Source organism: Dendropsophus ebraccatus, chromosome 4 (assembly GCF_027789765.1).
Source record: "Dendropsophus ebraccatus isolate aDenEbr1 chromosome 4, aDenEbr1.pat, whole genome shotgun sequence".
NCBI classification, from domain to species: Eukaryota; Metazoa; Chordata; class Amphibia; order Anura; family Hylidae; genus Dendropsophus; species Dendropsophus ebraccatus.
This window is the reverse complement of record NC_091457.1, coordinates 69,086,421-69,106,141: the sequence shown is the minus strand read 5'-3', so window position 1 is coordinate 69,106,141 and position 19,721 is coordinate 69,086,421. Positions and strand designations below refer to the sequence as shown.

The 19,721-nt window shown below is 42.0% G+C and overlaps 1 protein-coding gene across 2 annotated transcripts in view; it reads left to right on the top strand.

The window, feature by feature from the left end:
• WWOX (WW domain containing oxidoreductase) overlaps positions 1 to 19,721 on the top strand; it is an 819,888-nt gene that overhangs the window by 565,416 nt on the left and 234,751 nt on the right. Inside the window, exon 10 of one of the 2 annotated variants that reach the window (XM_069966022.1) lies at positions 6,232 to 6,290. The exons of the other annotated variant lie outside the window; for it this stretch is intronic. Within the exon in view, the coding sequence (XP_069822123.1) occupies positions 6,232 to 6,237 (6 nt within the window). The 3' untranslated portion in view covers positions 6,238 to 6,290. Of the gene's footprint in view, positions 1 to 6,231; positions 6,291 to 19,721 lie in introns of those variants that run through there. 2 annotated transcript variants of the gene reach the window in all.

Here is a 19,721-nt window from a genome sequence, read left to right as displayed (position 1 = left end):
GTATGTTAGCAGATTTTTCTTATTTTAATTAAAGGGATTTATCACATATTCTTTAGAAGAACATTGTTGATTGATGTTTTATCTGGAAGATATAGCTGATATAGAGTTTTTCTCAATCGTTTATGGTTGGGTCACTTTGAAAGACAATGCAGAAAATGTCAGTGGCCAGATGACCGATCGCTTTAGACAGAATAATACAAAAATATATGCAAGAGTACAACAGTGTAGGTTGAAATAATATGCAATGATTCTCATTAGGTGATGAGAGTACAGTAACTTAGGGCAAGAGAAGATATAGAACACACAGACTAAGCATATGTAACTCAAGGTGAAGACACAGGTTGTCTCCCAGAAGGTGAGAAAAAATCCTTAGCAAGTCCTTTTCTTCTGAACAGATTGCCATAAAGGGAGCCACAGGGGAACAGGCATTACCCAGTCAGAGAATTGAGTTATAGGCATGTCCAGCAGGGAGTAGAACTAATGGGCCTATTCCACAGGTCGTTTAGAGGAGCAAACGAGCGCTCTCAGCGCTCGTTTGCTCCTCGTTCCCCACTCGCTGCCGCCGCTATTCAACGCGGCTGCAGCGAGCGGGTGAGTGCGGGAGGGGGCAGCGGGGAGCTGCGGGGGGGGGGGGGGGGGGGGGCTGCCCGGGGGATCGCTGATCGTCCGGGCAGCCCATAGGATATAGCAGCGTCTGCTGCCGACGCTCCTATTCAACGGAGCGACGGCAGCAGATCGCTGCTATATCAGTCGCTTGCTTTTCAACATGTTGAAAAACAAGCGACTGCAACGATCAGCCGACATGAACTCTATTCCACGGGACGATTATCGTCCGTAGCGGCCGATATCGGCCGAATACGAACGATAATTGTTCCGTGGAATAGGGCCTTAAGGAAGGTCCTTGAATGTCTAACCCATAGCTAAGCAATTCTTCTGTTGCACCCTCATGGCAAAAGTATAGGTCCAACGATAGGCAATTTGATGATCTTTTAGGGTTGTGAGTAGAGGCCACAGATGAGGCTGCTTCTGAAGGGTGACCCAGGACAGATTGGGAAATAATTGTATTGGGGTGCCATTGAATTCAATATTTCAGAGGCAGCAGGCCTTGTTTATTATAGCTTCCATGGTAGTGAAATGTTTAAGTCAATTGATAATATCCTTCAACGAAGCAAAGACATTCTTCCCTTGGAGGGCTCTATGGGTTTGTCCAATTTAATCTAATTGGACTGGTGTTTCGCTATAATTAGGTTAAAGATAGCCACCAGAGTAACATTAAGGGCTTCATCTCTCAACACCTGAATTGTTGTGTTTCACACAATTATCAAGGTCTTCCAGGTGCCTTTGGATGGCACGTAGGGCAGAAGATTGTCAACTGCACATTGCAGGTGGGAGATATGTACAAGTTCTGGTGGATTCATGCTCATTCTCCAGTGACTCAATTCCACTGCCGACATGCCCATAAATTGCAGTGAATGCTTTGAAATTTCTGAACAACAGGTGTCCTTAACTTCAGTGATAAGAGATTGAAAGTCACTTTTCTTGGGTAGAGAAGGGTATTTGCTCTAATCTGGAGGAGGGCCCAGATATCCCTTCTTGGTCCAAATAAGACGATGATGCCCAAGTCCCTGGGAGAAATTGAGCCTTAAGGGATTTCCACAGCAGGGGCAGAGTCCTAGGTAGATGTGGAAGATTTCATTGATCAAACCTTATCCACCTTCTGTGCCTTGGAATGTCATGAAGACACAGCATTGCCACACATTATTGTAGATTCCTGGGAGTTGCAGTACAAGCTGCAACAAAGTGCTGGAGAGAGAAATAAAGAACAGGAGGTTCTCCATGGCAACTTAGGGGCGAGAAGCTTCTATGGAAGTAATAGGGGACTGTCAAGGGGGTCCCCGCAAGTCCTCTTAAGAGAAAGTGGGCTGGGAGTATACTGTAAGTCCTCAGATAGCAGAGCCTCTATGTAGACTGTCCTGACTGATGGAGGTTGAAGGGCCAGCTCAGATCCTGTAGACCAGGAGTAGTCAGGCCCACAATAAAAGATTGCCCCTGAATTACGTCACCACATGGTCGATTAGAAGGTAGAGCCACCTGGTAAGTCAGTGCTCCTCCACATCACCGCTGCTAGTGCTGACTGTAGCAGAGTGTTGACTGGGAGAGTAGGGGACTAGGCAGGAGATGGAATTCTTCTATTCTCCATAAGATACTCGCTGGAGCAGAGTGGCCTTTGTACTCAGCAGGTAGGCATGGATCTCAGGCTTCATGGGTTTGACTTGTTTGGTAGCTAGCCACACCCCCAGGGTAACCTTATATCATGGTGTTATTGTGACATGAATTTGTGCCACTACTAGACATTATATAGGCATTGACTGCCTCTTGTTACTAAAGGGACCTTTGTCACAAATCACTAAGACCTTTGCAACTGGCGCATTTGCACATAGCCCCCTTTGTGTGTCAGCAAGCCAATAACATTTACATCTTCAGAGAAGCAAATTGTGCTACGGGGACTTTTTTCTGCAACTGGCTGCACTTTTTCCTCCCCAGTTCTGTGCAATATCTTGTAATAAACGTTTACTCTTCCAAAGCAGACAACAGAAAACCGAACAGCTGAAATAGTTTAAACCATTTTCCTTAAATGATAACTGAAGGGCTTTACATAACATTACATCCAGCCAATATGTTCAAAGAATGATACTAGGAGGGATGAGGAGAAAAGCAAAAGTTGCAAACAGAAATTTAGGCAAATAACAGCATATACAATTTGTATATCTAATATTGCTCCCCAAGGAGAGAGCAGAGATTTGCTTTGCAATTTCAGTTTAATTAAAATGTTCCCGAGAATATAGCAATGGCTTTCACTTACAGACAGATTGTAAAACACTTTTTTTTGCAGTTGTAGACAATAAATTTACTTACAGGAATGTGCTTCGGAATTTGGAAATATTCCCAATATGCTGCGTTTCCAGTGTTTACAGTGAGTCCACGCAGCCGGCATACATACACAGGGAGGGCAAGGGGGATAGAACGGATTTGCTCTAGGATTATGAAACAGTCAGGTTGCTGAGACAAAATACAACCTATAAAACTACAGCACATTAATAAACTGCGCTGTGATTTACAAGCTTGACAGGGGAGACTCAGAGAAACGTATAAACTAAAATGGTTACTTTAAATAATATGTTGTGGCGCTCCTGTTGTTGATTAAAACTTGGGGCCTGTCATTGATGGAGGGATGCAGCTTTCAGATCCTGCTGTAAACCAGCCTAGCTTTTTATTTTACTTGTAATACCAAGTCTTACCATGAATGGCAGCAAATCCTTTTCATTACAACACTGCCCCTTATTCAGCCGGGAAACTTCTAGTTTTTACATTAGGAAGCTTAGAAATAAAGCAGCCACTAAATATGGCTGATCCCTTGTCACATAGTCTTGTTAATAGTCCTGTGCCTTTCCCATTCCAGAAATCAAATAATAAAAATATCAATGGGGGGGGGCTCTTCCTCTAAAGGGGCGCTCTGTTTTGGTTCATAGTGAGGGACATTTAAATATTTGGTCCAATGTCTTAATACTGTAATACTGTCATATGGAAAGAGTTTGTCTTTATGGTGGAAAGGTTTCTTAAAGGGCCTCTGTCACCAGAATTATGCTGCCATATCCAAACCTGGTGACAGGAGGCCCAGGTAAAAGATGATCTTACTTTTCTCTGCTGGTGCGATGTATCTGTCAAAATTGCTGTTAATCATGGTGGACTACAGAGTAAGTACACACGCAGAAGTCCACAATATTCATAAGCTGTTGTTCTGGCCCGTCCACCTGCTGGTCATTGGATAGTATTAGTGTGACCAGTATTTACAGAATCCTGCCAAACACCAGTGGGTGGGAAAGCTGGTGCAGCAGCTCATGAACATCATGGACTTCTGAACATGTGCACACTATGTAGTCTACTGTGGTTGACACTGATCTTAACAGATGATTTGCTCCAGCAGAGAAAATTAAGACCGCACTTTGCTATGCCCTCAACACAGATTCAGATTCCCTTGAAAGTGTAGCTGTCATTTTAACAAATTTCTGACAAGTCGGGGTGTTGAGACCCCACCAGTCACTAGAATGAAGGGGCAGAAGCAAAGCCTGAAAGCATTCTAAGGGTGCGTTCACACCTACAGGATCTGCAGCAGATCTGCAGCAGATTTGATGCTGTGTTCAGTTATTTAAATGAAATCTGCTGCAGAAAATCAGCCGCAGATCCTGTAGGTGTGAACGCACCATAAAACTACCAGAAACCGCTCCATTGATTTGTGGTTCAGGCAGCATGAAAGTGATGACAAGTTCCCTTTAAATTACCCTTTCAATAAACTGGCCCCACTATTGTTGTCATAAAAAATTTAGATTGTGATATTGTGACATCAATATTAATGGGGACTGATGTAAGTGTTGATAATCTGTGTACAGTGCTCTACAATGTGTTGGTGTTATATAACCAATAAAAAATTAATAACTGATCAACGAAATGCTTACAAAGTTTCCATTGTTTTCCACAACACTGTGTCCAGGTTTTGGTATCATTGTACTGTAGATTCCCACAACAGGTACATGCGACATGGCTCTAATGTGAGGGGAACATATGGTGCCGATGAAAACTGCAGTGATCTATTAATTTAAATAACCTGCGCTCTAAGCGATTCTTCCCTATAACAGCTGTTTAGCTTCCCGTAATATATTGTTGTGCTGATAATGAAAGATAAACAATTGCAAGAAGCTGGCAATATCATTTGTAAAAGCCATTTTGAACAGTCTGCATCCTGAGGTAGGCTTCTTATGTTCTCCGATAGTAATTGTGATACTCTGGCCTGAGGCATCAATATACCTGTTTAAAATCCTGATGTTTAGCTGTTACTATAAGGGGAAACCTTTTCCTTAAATAAAGCTTAAGCGTGATATAAAACAAGAATGATCTGCCCTTGTCACCAAATATAAAAGGACATGAGACTCTAAATACAATGATAATGAGAATGATAATAGTTTTCATGTGATCCTGAAATAAACAGTCTTGCAAAAATCCTGCAGGGAAGATAAGGGTTAATATTCTCCTGATTTCTTCAGCAGATAGGTTACTTGGAGCTTATCCAAGGGGGTGCTCTCATTGGTATTGCACTTTGTAGTTGTTACTGTATAGTGGCCCTTTTGCTGTCACTATTTAGGTGCCCCTATTGCTGTCACCGTAATGGAGATCCTGTGACTATCACTATTATAAAATGGTACACCTTTCTGAATAACCTTTGTTACCAGAATCCGTCTGTACAGATCAGTAACAACTGAAGTAACCTATGGAAGTGGTAAATACTTCTCTATGCTTATGTACATAAAATGAATGTTGTGGGCAGATCACAGCTAACTCTTAGGGTGCCTTCACACGTACCTGATTCGCAGTGGATTTCACGCTGTGAGTTTGCAGCGAAGTCCGCTGCCAGTATGTAACCTGGCCCCTTTAACCCCTCACAGCCCGCGCCCGGAGCATATGTTACCTGCTCAGCGCCGCAGCTGCATGTGAGGCTCCCAGCTCCCGTAAGTCCCCATCAACCAATCAGTGCACAGCAGCACTGATTGGCTAATGGGGACCGACAGAAGCCGGGAGCCTCACATGCAGCTGCGGCGCGGAGCAGGTAACATATGCTTCGGGCGCGGGCTGTGAGGGGTTAAAGGGGCCAGGTTACATACTGGCAGCGGAATGAAAATTCTGCTACGGTTATGTAACCTCATTGAACTTCACACTACATGGATTCGCAGCGGATTTCGCTGCAAACTCGAAGCATGAAATCATGTGAAGGCACCCTTAGAGGGATTGTTCTATGAATATATATGTCTCCAGTGCCAGTGATCACACATACCCAGCCATAAGAACTCGGTCCCACCACCTATTTTAATTCCTGCTATTGTGCTTGCCAGACAATAAAAGTCAATGCACTAGAAGTGGCTTCGTCTTTCCTGCACTGGACACAATGGGTGGATGTTCTGTGATTGAATCCATAACAAGTATGAAACGACAATATTTAGACATAGAAAAATTTTATGAATTGTTACAGAGTTGTCTTGTCTTTTCTGTTCTAAGAAAAAACTGATATATAAATAAGACTACCCCTTTAAGGTGATATTTCTGCTTGTTGAATACATTAAAAATAATCTTCAAATGAAACAATATAAACCACTTATATTTTCATTGATTTTTTTTCTATAGTGCTAACAAATCTAAAAGTGAGAAATGTCACCAGCACCTGGAAGATTTATATGCTGATGAGGGAAAAAATACAGAGAATTATTTAAAAATAAACTTTGTATTTGCTCAAATCCCATTGACTGAAGGCCGAAGCTGAGTTTATTGATGGAAATAATTGTAGACTCAACAATCTGGCGGAGGATTCGCACCTGTACACTTGCCATTTAGTACCTTTGAATAAACAAATAATTTAAATACAACAATATATTTTGATCTGTAGAGTTTTAAGTGCGGGAAATTCATTGTTCTAATGTTTGTGCCAGTTGGGCATCAAAGTTATGGACTGGAAAACAAGTAAAAGCACTGGGTTTTGTATGTAACAACGTTCCTTCCTGGCAGAAATAACACCTCTCCTGTCTACAGGTTGTGCCTTGTACTGTAGGTCTGTTCCATTCAATAGAATTCAGTGAGCTGCATTACTAGGATCAGCCAATGGACAAGAGAGGTGCTGTCAGGTAGGGGGTCTGGGAAAACAAGACGAGTGCAGCCCTAGAACTGGCACCCACCCCAGCTGGCCCTACCTGCTTGCCGCGACAGCTCTAAACAGCTGCGGACAACTGGGCGGCGTTCCCTAACCTGGCAAAGTGCATACACGAAAAACAGAGACAAGACTAACAAACAAGCAAGGGAAAGTCAGAGGTCCAAGTCGGTAACAGCCAGTCAGTATAGGTACAAAATCGTGATCCAAAGAATAGTCGAGGTCCAAGCCAAAAGGTCAGGTATCGGAAGTACAAAGTCAGAGTAATGCTAGGTCAAGATACACAGGAGGAACCAGGTTCTATCGCAGGCAAGAAATGAGAGCACAGCTCTGATATTTATTCAGCCTGGAGTCCCAGCCCCAGACTTGATTGGGGCTGAGGCTCCAGGTCCTGCCAGATACAGAAAGCTAACTGGTAAGTCAGCTGTCAATCAATAATCAGTGCACACACCCAACACCTATGCTGAACAGCCAGGGGAGTGAAACCCTGGCCTCTGCTATAACAAAGAACAGCAGAGCTGAGTATGTGAAAAACATGTGAAGCATTATGGCTGAAAAAGCCGAGCCGAGCGCACGACCCGAGTCCTAACAGGTGCTGTTTTGTTTTCTTCTTGTCTACCTTCAAATCCAGGGGATAGATGACATTTTTAAATTGGAGTCCGAATTCTGGGGCTCTATAAATCATCAGATTTAGTACAATTTGGGACTTACATATATGTGATCCCAATGCCAAAAAAATTATTCCTGGTTACTAAATCCAAGTGGGTGCTGGAGTGTTTCCCACCACACACTATTTTAATCCATTCAGCTTTTAAAGGGGAACTCCAGGTAGAGGTAAAAAAAAAAAAGAAACTTCTGCAGAAGCATATAGCATTACTTACCTATCTATCCCAGTTTTAAAACTACCATAAATCCATTTGTTTGGTTTTTTTTGTTTGTTCTGTATTGTGTTTCTGTACTTCCTGGTTGAGCAGTTCCTAAAATGCAGTACTGGTTCCAGAATGCAATGCTTTGCCTCAACTGTTTATCACAGTCCCCCACCCTGCCCATTCCCCACCCAAATCTGTTGCAGAACATCTAGGCTGTGTTCACGCATTGCAGTTTCATTGTGTTACTTAATTATTTGCAGTACTTTATAATTTCATTGTGGTCCAACCCACACAGCACACAGTTACTAGCTGTAACACCACACAGCACGCTGTATTCTCTACCTGTAACACCACACAGCACATTGTATTCTCGACCTGTAACACCACACAGCACACTGTATTCTCTACCTGTAACACCACACAGCACACTGTTACTTCCTGTAACACCACACTGTATTCTCTACCTGTAACACCACACAGCACACAGTTACTACCTGTAACACCACACAGCACGCTGTATTCTCTACCTGTAACACCACACAGCACACTGTATTCTCTACCTGTAACGCTGATATTGAAATAAAGTAAAGGATTTTTTTTATTTAATTATTTTTCCTTTCATTTTCACGCACATATTATGATCAAGCAATCTTTTATCTTTGAAGTTGAGCCACACAATTAGGAGTTTATCCGATATTATCTTAAATGGGATATACTGTTTATGCCTTGTTTTTTTTCTCCAGGTGGGATTGGCAGTGATCCTCTCTGCCGTTTAACATCATTTACTTTTGTTACTGCATCATTTTTGTAAATACGCTGCAGTACTGCAATGTGATTCCAACATGTGTGAACACAGTCCTAATTTCAGTGCACACTTCTGCACAATCAGCAAAATTGCAGCAGCTGCTTTTGGACGGTCAGAGATGGTGGATCACTCAGGGGATTGGGGGATTCAGCCAAGCCTCCTGTGACATCACGCCCTGCCACCTTTCTGCATCATCAGCCTGTGCTCAGCAAACATACAATGTGAGACAGAGGCATGGAATCTTTGTCTAAGGTGGGTGAGCAGTGAGAGCAGGAGACAATGTGAATTGGCACAGAGGCCATTTTTCTTCACTTCCTGGATTTCAGCTACTATTGTGGCAGAACCAGACAGATACTGTAATACATTGTATAGACACATCTATATAACTTTTAATGTACTTTTAATAGAAAACAATTTTTCCCTATGTGGAGTTTAAGGCTTTAAGGCTTGTTCCCACGTTCCCTGAAACACAGAACCTATAGACAGGGAATCACTGTAGTGGACTCTTTCCCCGCTCAGCATCATGTATCAATATGATGCGGGGAACAGGGATTTGCCATTGCCTTTACCTCTGGGTGTTTTAGACTAGCAGGGTTATGAGTGACCATATAGCAGCACTGGTGCATAAACTGTGCATTTTGCTCCTGTGATGTGATATAAAGCATGTTTACAATTTACAGTAATTTTATTTAGTTTTTGTTATCATGCTTTAAAACAAAGAAAAGAAATTGCAATGTAAATTGCAAAACAATGTATATTGCAAACTTACTTTATTTCACATCTACTGTTGATTTAGGTTTTGAAAGAATAACAACAGTGACACTTTAACTGTATCTGCTAGATAGTGTATTCTCTACCCTCTGCCCACGTTATTTCCTATACTGTGTGGAGGAAAGGTAGTGAGGTATTAGGAGGCCCTCAGTGGCTATATTGCCCTAGAGCACATGTAAAACCAAACCAGACCCTGTTTAGAAGTACTGTATAATAAGGATATGTTATTCCTTACAATAGCATTTTCTCATCATTCTGAATATTGTAGTTTAGATTTAGATTTTAGCTATCTCTATATATTATGTTACATTGAAAGTCTAAAATCACCAGTTCTCAGTGCATATGGCCTATATGTATACATCTGTCATTAAGTCCTCCCTACTATATACATTAAAAGGCCCAACCTCCACTTGCTATGTACTGTGATATTTTGATTTATGATTTACCTCTAAATACTATGGAAGATGAAAAATAAATATGCAAAGCTTTTGGAGACTTTTAATGGGGTTACCATCCCTTTTGAGTGTTCTTCCACAGAAACTGACCTTGAAATTGCCTTTTCAACAAAAGTCAGAATATGCAGATCCGGAAATAAAAGCAGGCACTGGGAAAATTTATGCCGCATTAGTTCTTGGGGAGGAAAATCATTAGAAAATTCAGGTGTTGCAGGTGCCCTTTGTGTATTGAGAAATGCCTATTTGCAGGTCTGTACATAGTTCATATGGGAAAATATATTTTACCTTTGAACATAAAATAGCCATAAATATAACCTAAAAAGGTTATTTAAAGAAGAAAAAAAACACAAAACATTCCTATAGTATTACAGATAGGTTAACACATTGGCCGGTTGTCGAGAAATATTGTTTCTATGCAAATAGTGAGGATGCTGCAGCCTGTTCATACCCTAGGAATTAAACCCCAAATGATCAATCATTAATGACCATCTTAAAGGAACACTTCAGGACACATTGATTGACCCCGTTCTGCCTTGTGTAGGGCCTACTTTAGTATCCACTATTGTCGGTAGTGTAGTAAAGAAGTTGCGGCACTTAATGGAGTATTGCTAACTCTTTAATTTACTAATCTCACACTACCATCCTGCAGGTAAACTGTCAATATACAATTCCTGGAAACCTATTTAACATGAAACAGATATAGAAGTCAAACTGTGAGCATAAAAAAGGTCCTTAATGTGTTTTCTAGTTTGATAGCCACCATTACGCCCCAATACACATGGACACTCGGTTTAACTGATCATACATGTATTCTGAATGAGAGATTGGTTGTTAGCCATTGCCACACTTCTCTGGTGGTGGAATATTTTCCTTTTAAAAACCAAAGCATTGGATATGTTAAAATCCAACTTCTTAATCGTTCTCTCTCCAAATATCTCCCACTAGAAGAAAGGCTCCATAAACATCAGATGGGTGGCTGGTATCGCCAAAATGAGCAGGTCCTGCTACAATTCACCTAATGGCCAGCTATGGCCAGCCCATTACGTTAATATGCATAATAACTAAAGGCTCTTTGACTTATGTGACCCTGAACCCAGACAAAAGCAAACTGTTTTGAGACCCATTGTTCTTGATTGAGTTATTAATGTATTCAGTTTTAATTCTCTTAATGTTACTAATAAATGTAATATACTATGGTGTTATTAAACTAAAGCTGTTACAAGACCAGGCACTAGTTCAAAATGAATGTGACGTGATTGTAATAAGTTTATTACTTTTCATTACTTAGTATTTTTGCTAATATGACTTATGGGCACATATTTTTGGTTTATAACTTAGATGTGAAGAAATTCTGAAACCCTTGAGTTCTTGTAGATGGGAGTTTCCTAGTATGTAATTATTTTCTAGCATACTGGTATACATGTACTGTACATGTATCATCATAATACCTAAGACCAAGCCCTAAACCCTATTATTCTGAGCCCAGATTAGATACCAGTATTTATAGCAGACCCTATAATGCATACTTTGCTAAGTACACCTGGATTGGCATTTTGTGCCCATTATTCTACAATTAGTTGTTTTCACTCCATTCTGAATGATTCAGATGATGGATTATTTACGACTATAGTATTTATCCCACGAATAACACAAGTGCTACATGGGTGACACTTTTCATTTAGGGCTAAGATAACTATATAATATGGTAAGCTCCTTTGCAAGCTGCTCAAGGGAGTGTGTAAAAAAATGCATCTTTAACATAAAGCCAGCCAAAAAAGTTATATTTTTGCTCTTGCTCACTTTGATACAAAAATTGCCCACATTTGGACAATGTTACTGTAGGAAACCTGTTCCATTCACAATGATAAGCTATGTGCTAAAACTGGACAGTGGGGATTTCTGCGTCAATTATATTTAGGTATTGCAGTTTTAGTGATAACACCGGACAATCAGCAGGATTGGAAACAAGTATAGAAGTAACAGAAGAAGATACTCATACTCATGTATAGATACTTTGGATCTGACCGCTCTTTGCCCTATAGTGTCAGGTTACCTGTCCTGTTAGGGTAGTATAAGATCCCAGGTCCCTGCACTGGGTTGAGCAGACTTCCCAGAATAGCCGTGCGTTGCAGTAGGATACATAGGCTTGCACGCTGCTTTGTCCTATTGGGGCCAGTACCTAATAATAGGTATACAGCCCTGTGTGGTGCTGAAGGTATCACTGTCATGGACAAGGTTCTTCTCAGAGGATGTCACTCCCTCCTTAGGTTTCCAGTGCTGCATGCTAGCTGTAGTCAACAGCAGGAAAAGAATAAGTCTCTTGGTCCCTGACAAGGGTCCTGGCCTGAGCCAGGCCCTGGCTTGACTGCAGCAGGAACTGTGCTCTTTGTCTTTCTCCACCTCTACTGACTAAAGAAGATGCTCCTACCAGGAAGTAGCTGCTTTTTATAGGGGTTACCTAGCTAGTGTGTTATTGGTGGGGCTGTGTGTGTGGAGGAGAGAAGAAAGGTAAAGAGGTAAAAGAAGAGGGGAAAAGGCCTGCACCCGTAATAGGAGGAAACATAGCATGTGACCACAGTTAACCCATGAGACCTTCAGCTGTAATTAGTGCAGTAAACATAAAGAAATACAGCAGGGACACCAAGTGTGGAAAACCACACAATACACTTTCCTTTATCCCCTTTTTGTGAGAACCTAAGTGAGTTACTTTGCTCAGGTCCATAGGAAGTTAGAGGCACACCTGTGCTGGGACACTACACTAGGCCTGGCTACATGAGGCTTCTCCACTCACTTCCTCACACTCTTTTGGAGTAGAATACTCTGCACCTAGATCAAAGAAGATTGCCTCCTTATAAACAGAGTATGAATGACCTCCTGCCTTTTCAGGCCTTGCCAATGTATAACTATAGATAATGTAACAGCATTGAGTCCCACCTGCTTACAGCCTGTGACAAGCATATAGAGACACTAGCAGTTCAAGTGCATTTACAGTATAATCACAAACCTGCAACCAATAAATGAGACAAACACCAGGTAGTGTGACGCTGCTCATAGCACAATCCTACCTCCCCACCTCTCAGGTACAGTGGTGTTTCCTTAACTCTTCTCCTGACTCAGATGAATTTTAGTAAATCGAAGAAGCAGTAATGGTGCGTTTACACAGGCAGATTTATCTGACAGATTTTAGAAGCCAAAACCAGGAATGGATTTGAAAAGAGGAAAAATATCAGTCTTTCTTTTATGACCCGTTCCCTGTTTAAGGTCTGTTCCTGGCTTTGGCTTTAAAAATCTGTCAGGTAAATCTGCCTGTGTAAACGCACCATAACGCTATATACCTGTTTCATTTGAAAGCTTAATATCATTTTAGAGCTCTAGACTACCTGTTGTTTGACCCTGTTTATTCCAGTTCAGTATATAAGTTGTCAGCAGAGGCCAAGCTAGGACTACAACAAGCACAATGCTTGAGTGGGTATCTCTCGTCTCTCATCAAAACTCCAGGGAGAAAACAGGATTAAGGCCCGGCTATAATTAATGCCTCTATCAGTAGAGAGGACTTTGGGGATGTTCCATGTTTTGTTTATTCCTTCATTTTGTGTATATAGGTTTTTTCACTCTCACAGCTGTGTGGCTATTGCCAAGGAAAGCCCTGGAGACAAAGCCTTAGCTGCCTCGGCTCTGTAACTGCATCATTACCCCGCTCCAAACAAAGTCCTTTTTTGTCAATAGAGGATGAAAACATTATTGGATTCAAGAGCTCATAGTAGGCTTGTAATCAGCTGGGGACAAGGAGGATAGATTTATGAAATGAACCATTTCAAATGGCATTATCTTCCCACAGTGAGGTACACCTTTCATAAATCATTGGAGAGGGCTCAGAAAATGCAGCATTTCTTATTCCTGCTCGGTGGAGGATTTGCATCCCCCATCCCATCATTTTGTGAATTGTTTCCTCTCTCATGTAGTACAATCAGACCACACTCCACAGGCTGACAAACTCCAGAGACTTCATGGACGGGGTAATGACTCCTTTGTCTCTTCTTTTTCTGGCACAATCCATTCTGTGTGCATTCAGGGGAAGGTGGGCGAAAATGCATTCCAGAGTGCAACCCAAAATCCAAATGTCACACAGCGACGCCGTCTTTGTCAGTCAGGAATTATGAGTTATGCAACATTAAGTCTGTAGAATGGCAAGGTCCTGTGTGTGGTCTCATTATTAAAGGGGAACTCCAAACTATTTCTCATCAGTAAGAAAACGAGACAGTTAGATCACCACTATCTTGTTTAAATCGGATTGTGTTACTCAATAAATAGTGGTGCTGGTAAGATGTACCTCTATTTTCTCAGGAGTAATCAACTGAATTTCAGCTTTCAGTATTGTCCTCAGCAAGTATTCTCCATGAGTTGTTAGGTCAAGGAGACGCGTTATCCTTAATATATCTGTCTGTGCATCTTAGATTTTTTATTTTCCCTCCAGTGCAAGTGTCAGAGAGGCTTCCCAAGCCCCTGATCTGCTGCAGTGTGGAGTGCCTCCTTGTTTCCCTCCCTTCCCTGACCCTGCTTGGAGTTCTGCTTGCAGCTGACTGTCATTCAAGCAGGGTCAGGGAAGGGAGGGGCAGAGGTGTTACAGGCCTTGGCTGATGTGGGACACTAGGAGTCTACAATACTCAACTTTTTCACCATATTTAAATTTTCTGTGTTACTGACTTTATTAGCTGATTTTCTTTAACTGTAAGTAGAGATGAGCGAATTTACAGCTTGTCAGCCGGCTGCTTTTGATCTCTTCTCCGCTGTTTTCCGCTCCGGGTGCCTGGCAAAGCGGGATGCAGTCCTGGGAAACCTCTCCCAAGACTGTATCCAGCTTTGCCAGGCCGAGCAGAGCGGAGATCTAAGGCAGCTGGCTTTGCTGAGTGTTGGGAAGCGCTTCACTTCATTTACACTGTAAATTCGCTCATCTCTAGCTGTAAGCCGTGATCATTAGCATTAAAAAAACCTAACATGTGAAATAGATCACTGTGTGTAATGAAATCTGTAGACAATGAGTTTCACTTTTTAAATTCAGTTACTGAAATACAAGACAATATGGTAGTCTAAGTTATTGATATGCACCTGTATTTATACCACAAAGACCTGTCGTTTGCAGCATTTGACTATATCTGAGCAGAAAGTATAGCTCTATTCTTTAGAATTTATCCTGCCACATGTATTAACAGAAACATAATTGAAAAAATCATTGTTCCTTTGACAGCCACACATCCTCATGGCATGACGCTTCCTCCGCCATGTTTGACAGATGATGTGGCATGTCTCAGGACCCTGTCTTTTCCTCTTCATACTGTTCTCCTCCATACTTTTTTTTATATGTTTTTCTAGCCTTCTTGTTTTTTATTGTTACCAGTTGGTTTTATCTTGAGATACTATATTGTGTTTCCAGGCATTTTGGTGTTCGTGAGCTCACTAGCACTTTCCTTGTTTTTAAGAAAGTACGAAATTGTTCTTTTGGTCACTTCTAAACTTTTTACTGTCTCTCAGATTTTCCTTAAAGTTCCACTGTCACCTCCTTTTTGCATTATGACTGCTCTACACAGATGTAAAGTGTAAATTTGGCAGTTTTCATACCTTATTTTATATCATACGTCATGGTGCTTGTTACAGTAAAAAGTGATATTTTATCATCCGTGGATAAGTGGGCCTGGCTTCACGGGCAAAGCCCCACTTAGCCCCGCCAATTCTGTGACGTCATTGGCACATAGGTCCCGTCCCTTATGGGCCATTGGAAGGGCAGGCCTAAAGGTCTATGCGGCAATGACATCACAGAGGGGCGTGGCGCTTCACTGTGAGGCCCTGCCCACTCATCCCAATGCACAGATGATAAAAGATTACGTTTTACTGGAACAAGCACCATGACGTATGATGTAATATAAGGTATGAAAACTGCTATATTTACCCTTTACACCTGTGTAGAGAAGTCAGAATGCAAAAAGGGGGTGACAGTGTCACTTTATGCCTAAGGCTGCATTCACACGTCCCGCAAAATTGTCCATGGTCGCGGATCCGTTCAAGTGAATGCAGCCATTCACACGACCTGTGCCACAACCCCCACTGCGATCCGCACCGCAAAAAATAGGATATGTCCTAGTGCAGATCACGGCACGAATCCCCCCTGCTGCCCGGCTGCAGAGATGACAGGGCTGTTTTAAAAGCACTTAGTGCTGTTCTTTACAGCATGCCTCATGGACCATTAATGACAATAGACAGGACCTGTGCCATTTTGATGAATGAGAGAGGCTTCTGGGCATGCTCAGTGACCTTAATAGAGGTGATTCTACAGGGAGAGGGCACTGAGTTTTTGGCAACAGCTATTATGTGTACCTCTGGCATCTATATACTAGTGTCACCTTTCACTGTATTCCTGTCTGTGTTGATGGGAAAGGGTCTGTACCAAACAGGAAGTCTCAGCTTAGTTTTCAGTCCAGTAACAAAAGAAACTGCAGGATTTCAGTATTATTGCAATATACAGTTAGTAAAAAGGAAAATAAAAAAAATAAAAAAATCACCAAATATTTAACATAAGTACTTCATTTAAACAATAGGTAATTTAATTTATTCAAGACACAATCCTTTTGTTTCATATCCATTGTAGTGAGGTACAAAGGCCAAATTCTGAAAACTGTATGACTGTCCAAATACTTCTGGCCGATCTGTATATTAGCTGACCAGGGTTATGTTATCCAGTATTATCATGAAGCATCGTGGCACTCACTCTCTATGTACGAAAAAGGCCTTTTGGAACCTTCTAAGGCTCTTGGACCCTGGTAAAACATTAGCCTCAATGCTATACCAGAGTCTTAATAAAAGTATAACCCCCACCTATGACCTCAAATAGTTAAAATACAGTTTTTCAGTTTCTGTGGGTTAATAAAATTACCAACTTGATTTTCCAGGACTGATGGATACAGTTGTCACTGGGTCTTCAGCAATACTTGAATCAGTGCTTTAACCTAGACAGATAATGCATTGCTCACTTCAAGCAAAACAAATAAAAGAAAGACATTCTGTAATGTAATATACCTAAAAAAAAAAAAATCACAGAACGTGTGAATGTAAACACTATGCGTAAGTTCATATGGGATGGTTTTATCAAAACAAAATTTCTACAGGTAAAATCTACCCGTATTAGAGTAAAAAACAAGCAAACAAGATTTTAACCAATCTCATCCACATGCCGTGTAAATTTCCAACATAAAAAAATGACCCATGGTGCAGATTTTGAAAGCATCATGATGTGACATTGCAGCATGACATTTTCTGTTGCAGAAAGAACAGAGATTTTTTCTTTTCTGTCATCCAGATAGAAACAAGCGCCATACTGTGGTGAGACCCAAATTTGAATGGATGCGTCAACTGGCACCTGAAGGCTATATTCACACTATGTAAAGCAAAGGAAAAAAGGCGTTCGCTTTTTCTTTTTAAACCCTTTAAATAACATACTTTTTTGTGTGGGCATTAAAATAATGAATATGACAATATTCGCGGACGTCTTTTGCAAACAACGGATGTTATTTTTTAGTTGTTCACACAGTTCTTTTTTAACAGTCTTTACTATTAAATTCAAGGGACTTTTCAATTAAAGACACACCCATCAGTCTACCTGAATTAGAATAATGTACCAAAACGTGACTGACTTCAAAATAACGTCATTTTAAAAACGAAAAATAAAAAACAGAAAGGAAAAAGTGTAATGTGAATATAGCTGAAAGCATAGGGCTGAGGAGTAGTCTGCCAGGTGCAGCAGTGGTGTAGAGTAGTCACTGGTCATACCAGTGGCCCACTTCAGCCAGGGTTTGGCTTAGTGGGAGTTTCCTGCAGGACTGACATTCAGTGGTGAGCAATAGGAACCTGGCCTCAATGGAAGAGTGCTCTTCCCTGAACCTTGCGTGCTGTAGCTTGGGCCCAAAAAGCCTCTTTTAAACCTGCTTTATTTTAGCATGCTTCAAAAAGACTTTTAGCAACAAAGCAAGGCTTTACTAGGGTAAAACCACAGTGAAGTAACACACTTGTAGCTTGGTTTACTGGGCCTTATAGTGTAGCTGTTATTTAAATGTCATTTTTCAGAAATCAATATCCCAAGTGATTTTAAGAAACTCTGTAATAGGTTTTTTTAAGCAAAAGAGTTTCCTTCTGTACTTAAAAAGCAGTTTTCCTACCCCTCCCCCCCCTCACTTGGAGGATTTCTGTGTCCATTATGCTCTATGGAAGGGGGGGTCGAGGGGGGTGAGTGAGCGCAGAGAGGAGAAAAGGCAGCCCTGCAAGCGCAGACCTTTCTGACCTCTGAATCCAGTGTTTTATGTGCCCAGACAGTCTCCAAACTGTACAGCTGCTTATCTGCTCTCCATGCTCAATCATCCCCCTCGACCCCTCCCCCCCCATAGGTTATAATGGACTTAGCAAACTAAACAATTTAAATGACAGTTACACTTTAGATAGGTATTCCAGCATCAGGTAAAAAAAAGTTACTTGTCTGTCACAATTTCGATATCGCCAAAAATCCATTTGTTTTGTAGGTATTTAATCCTCTCCCCTACCATGTCCTCTCACTACTTCCTGGTTGAGCAGTTGCTTAGTACTATACTACCCAGAATGCCAGTTCCTTACTTGAAGTCATGCAAGTAGAGGAGAAAAATTACCAAAAAGTCCTTTTGGGGACCAGCGCTGCTCCGGAGAATTCACAGCCACGATGCAGATGTACGAAAAGTGGAGTTTATTGTAAAAGCACAGGTATTACGCGTTTCAGAAGCCACAGCTTCCTTCATCAGAAAATGTGCATGTTGCACATTTTCTGATGAAGGAAGCTGTGGCTTCTGAAACGCGTAATACCTGTGCCTTTACAATAAACTCCACTTTTCTTACATCTGCATCGTGGCTGTGAATTCTCCAGGAGCAGCGCTGGTCCCCAAAAGGACTTTTTGGTAATTTTTCTCCTCTACTTGCATTCTTCCCACGGGCCCCATTTTCCCTTTGGGAGCATCCCGGTGAACCTATCCTAGGACTAGCTTGCAGCTCCGGCAAAGAATACAGTACCACCATCCAAAAACCATCGAATACCCCACACAAGGGGTGATATGCACAAAGCCCAAGGGGCGAAAAGGTGAGCCTTCAATCACTAACCTTCGCCCACGACACCATTCCTAACGGTATCACACGAGGCGCCGCCTCTTGCCTTTTTTTCCTCCTTCTTTCTTACTTGAAGTCAGTAAATCTTCAGCACTTGTGTTGTCTTGAAGAGAGGGAGGATTCGGGGCACTGCTGAGAAAATATTAAAGGGGTTTTCCGGCGATAAAAAATTATTCACAGAATAACACACATTACAAAGTTATACAACTTTGTAATGTATGTTATGTCTGTGAATGGCCCCCTTCCCCTTCCCCGTGTCCCACCACCCCCACCCGTGTACCCGGAAGTGTGGTGCGCTATACATTACCTGTCACGTGCCGACCACGGTCTCCGATCCTCAGCAGTGACGTCTTCTTCGGGAGGCCGGCGGATCTTCCCGAGTGCCGGCCGCCCTCTGCAGCGTCATCCGAAGCTCAGCCGCGATTGGCTGAGCATAACTGTGCTCAGCCAATCGCGGCTGAGCGGCTGATGACGCGGCCACGTCATCAGCTGCTCAGCCGCGATTGGCTGAGCACAGTTATGCTCAGACAATCGCGGCTGAGCTTCGGATGACGCTGCAGAGGGTGGCCGTCACTCGGGAAGATCCGCCGGCCTCCCGAAGAAGACGTCACTGCTGAGGATCGGAGACCGTGGACGACACGAGATGCGGTGAGTATAATGCACCACACTTCCGGGTCTAGCGTGGGTGGGGGGAAACACGGGGAAGGGGGCCATTCACAGACATAACATACATTACAAAGTTGTATAACTTTGTAATGTGTGTTATTCTGTGAATAATTTTTTATCGCCGGACAACCCCTTTAAGGAAATTTTGAAATTTCTTGGCTGGGGTAAATAACGCAAAAACATACTTATTACCAGTACAATTTGTAAAAGCACTATATTAGTCGATATCTTGAGGT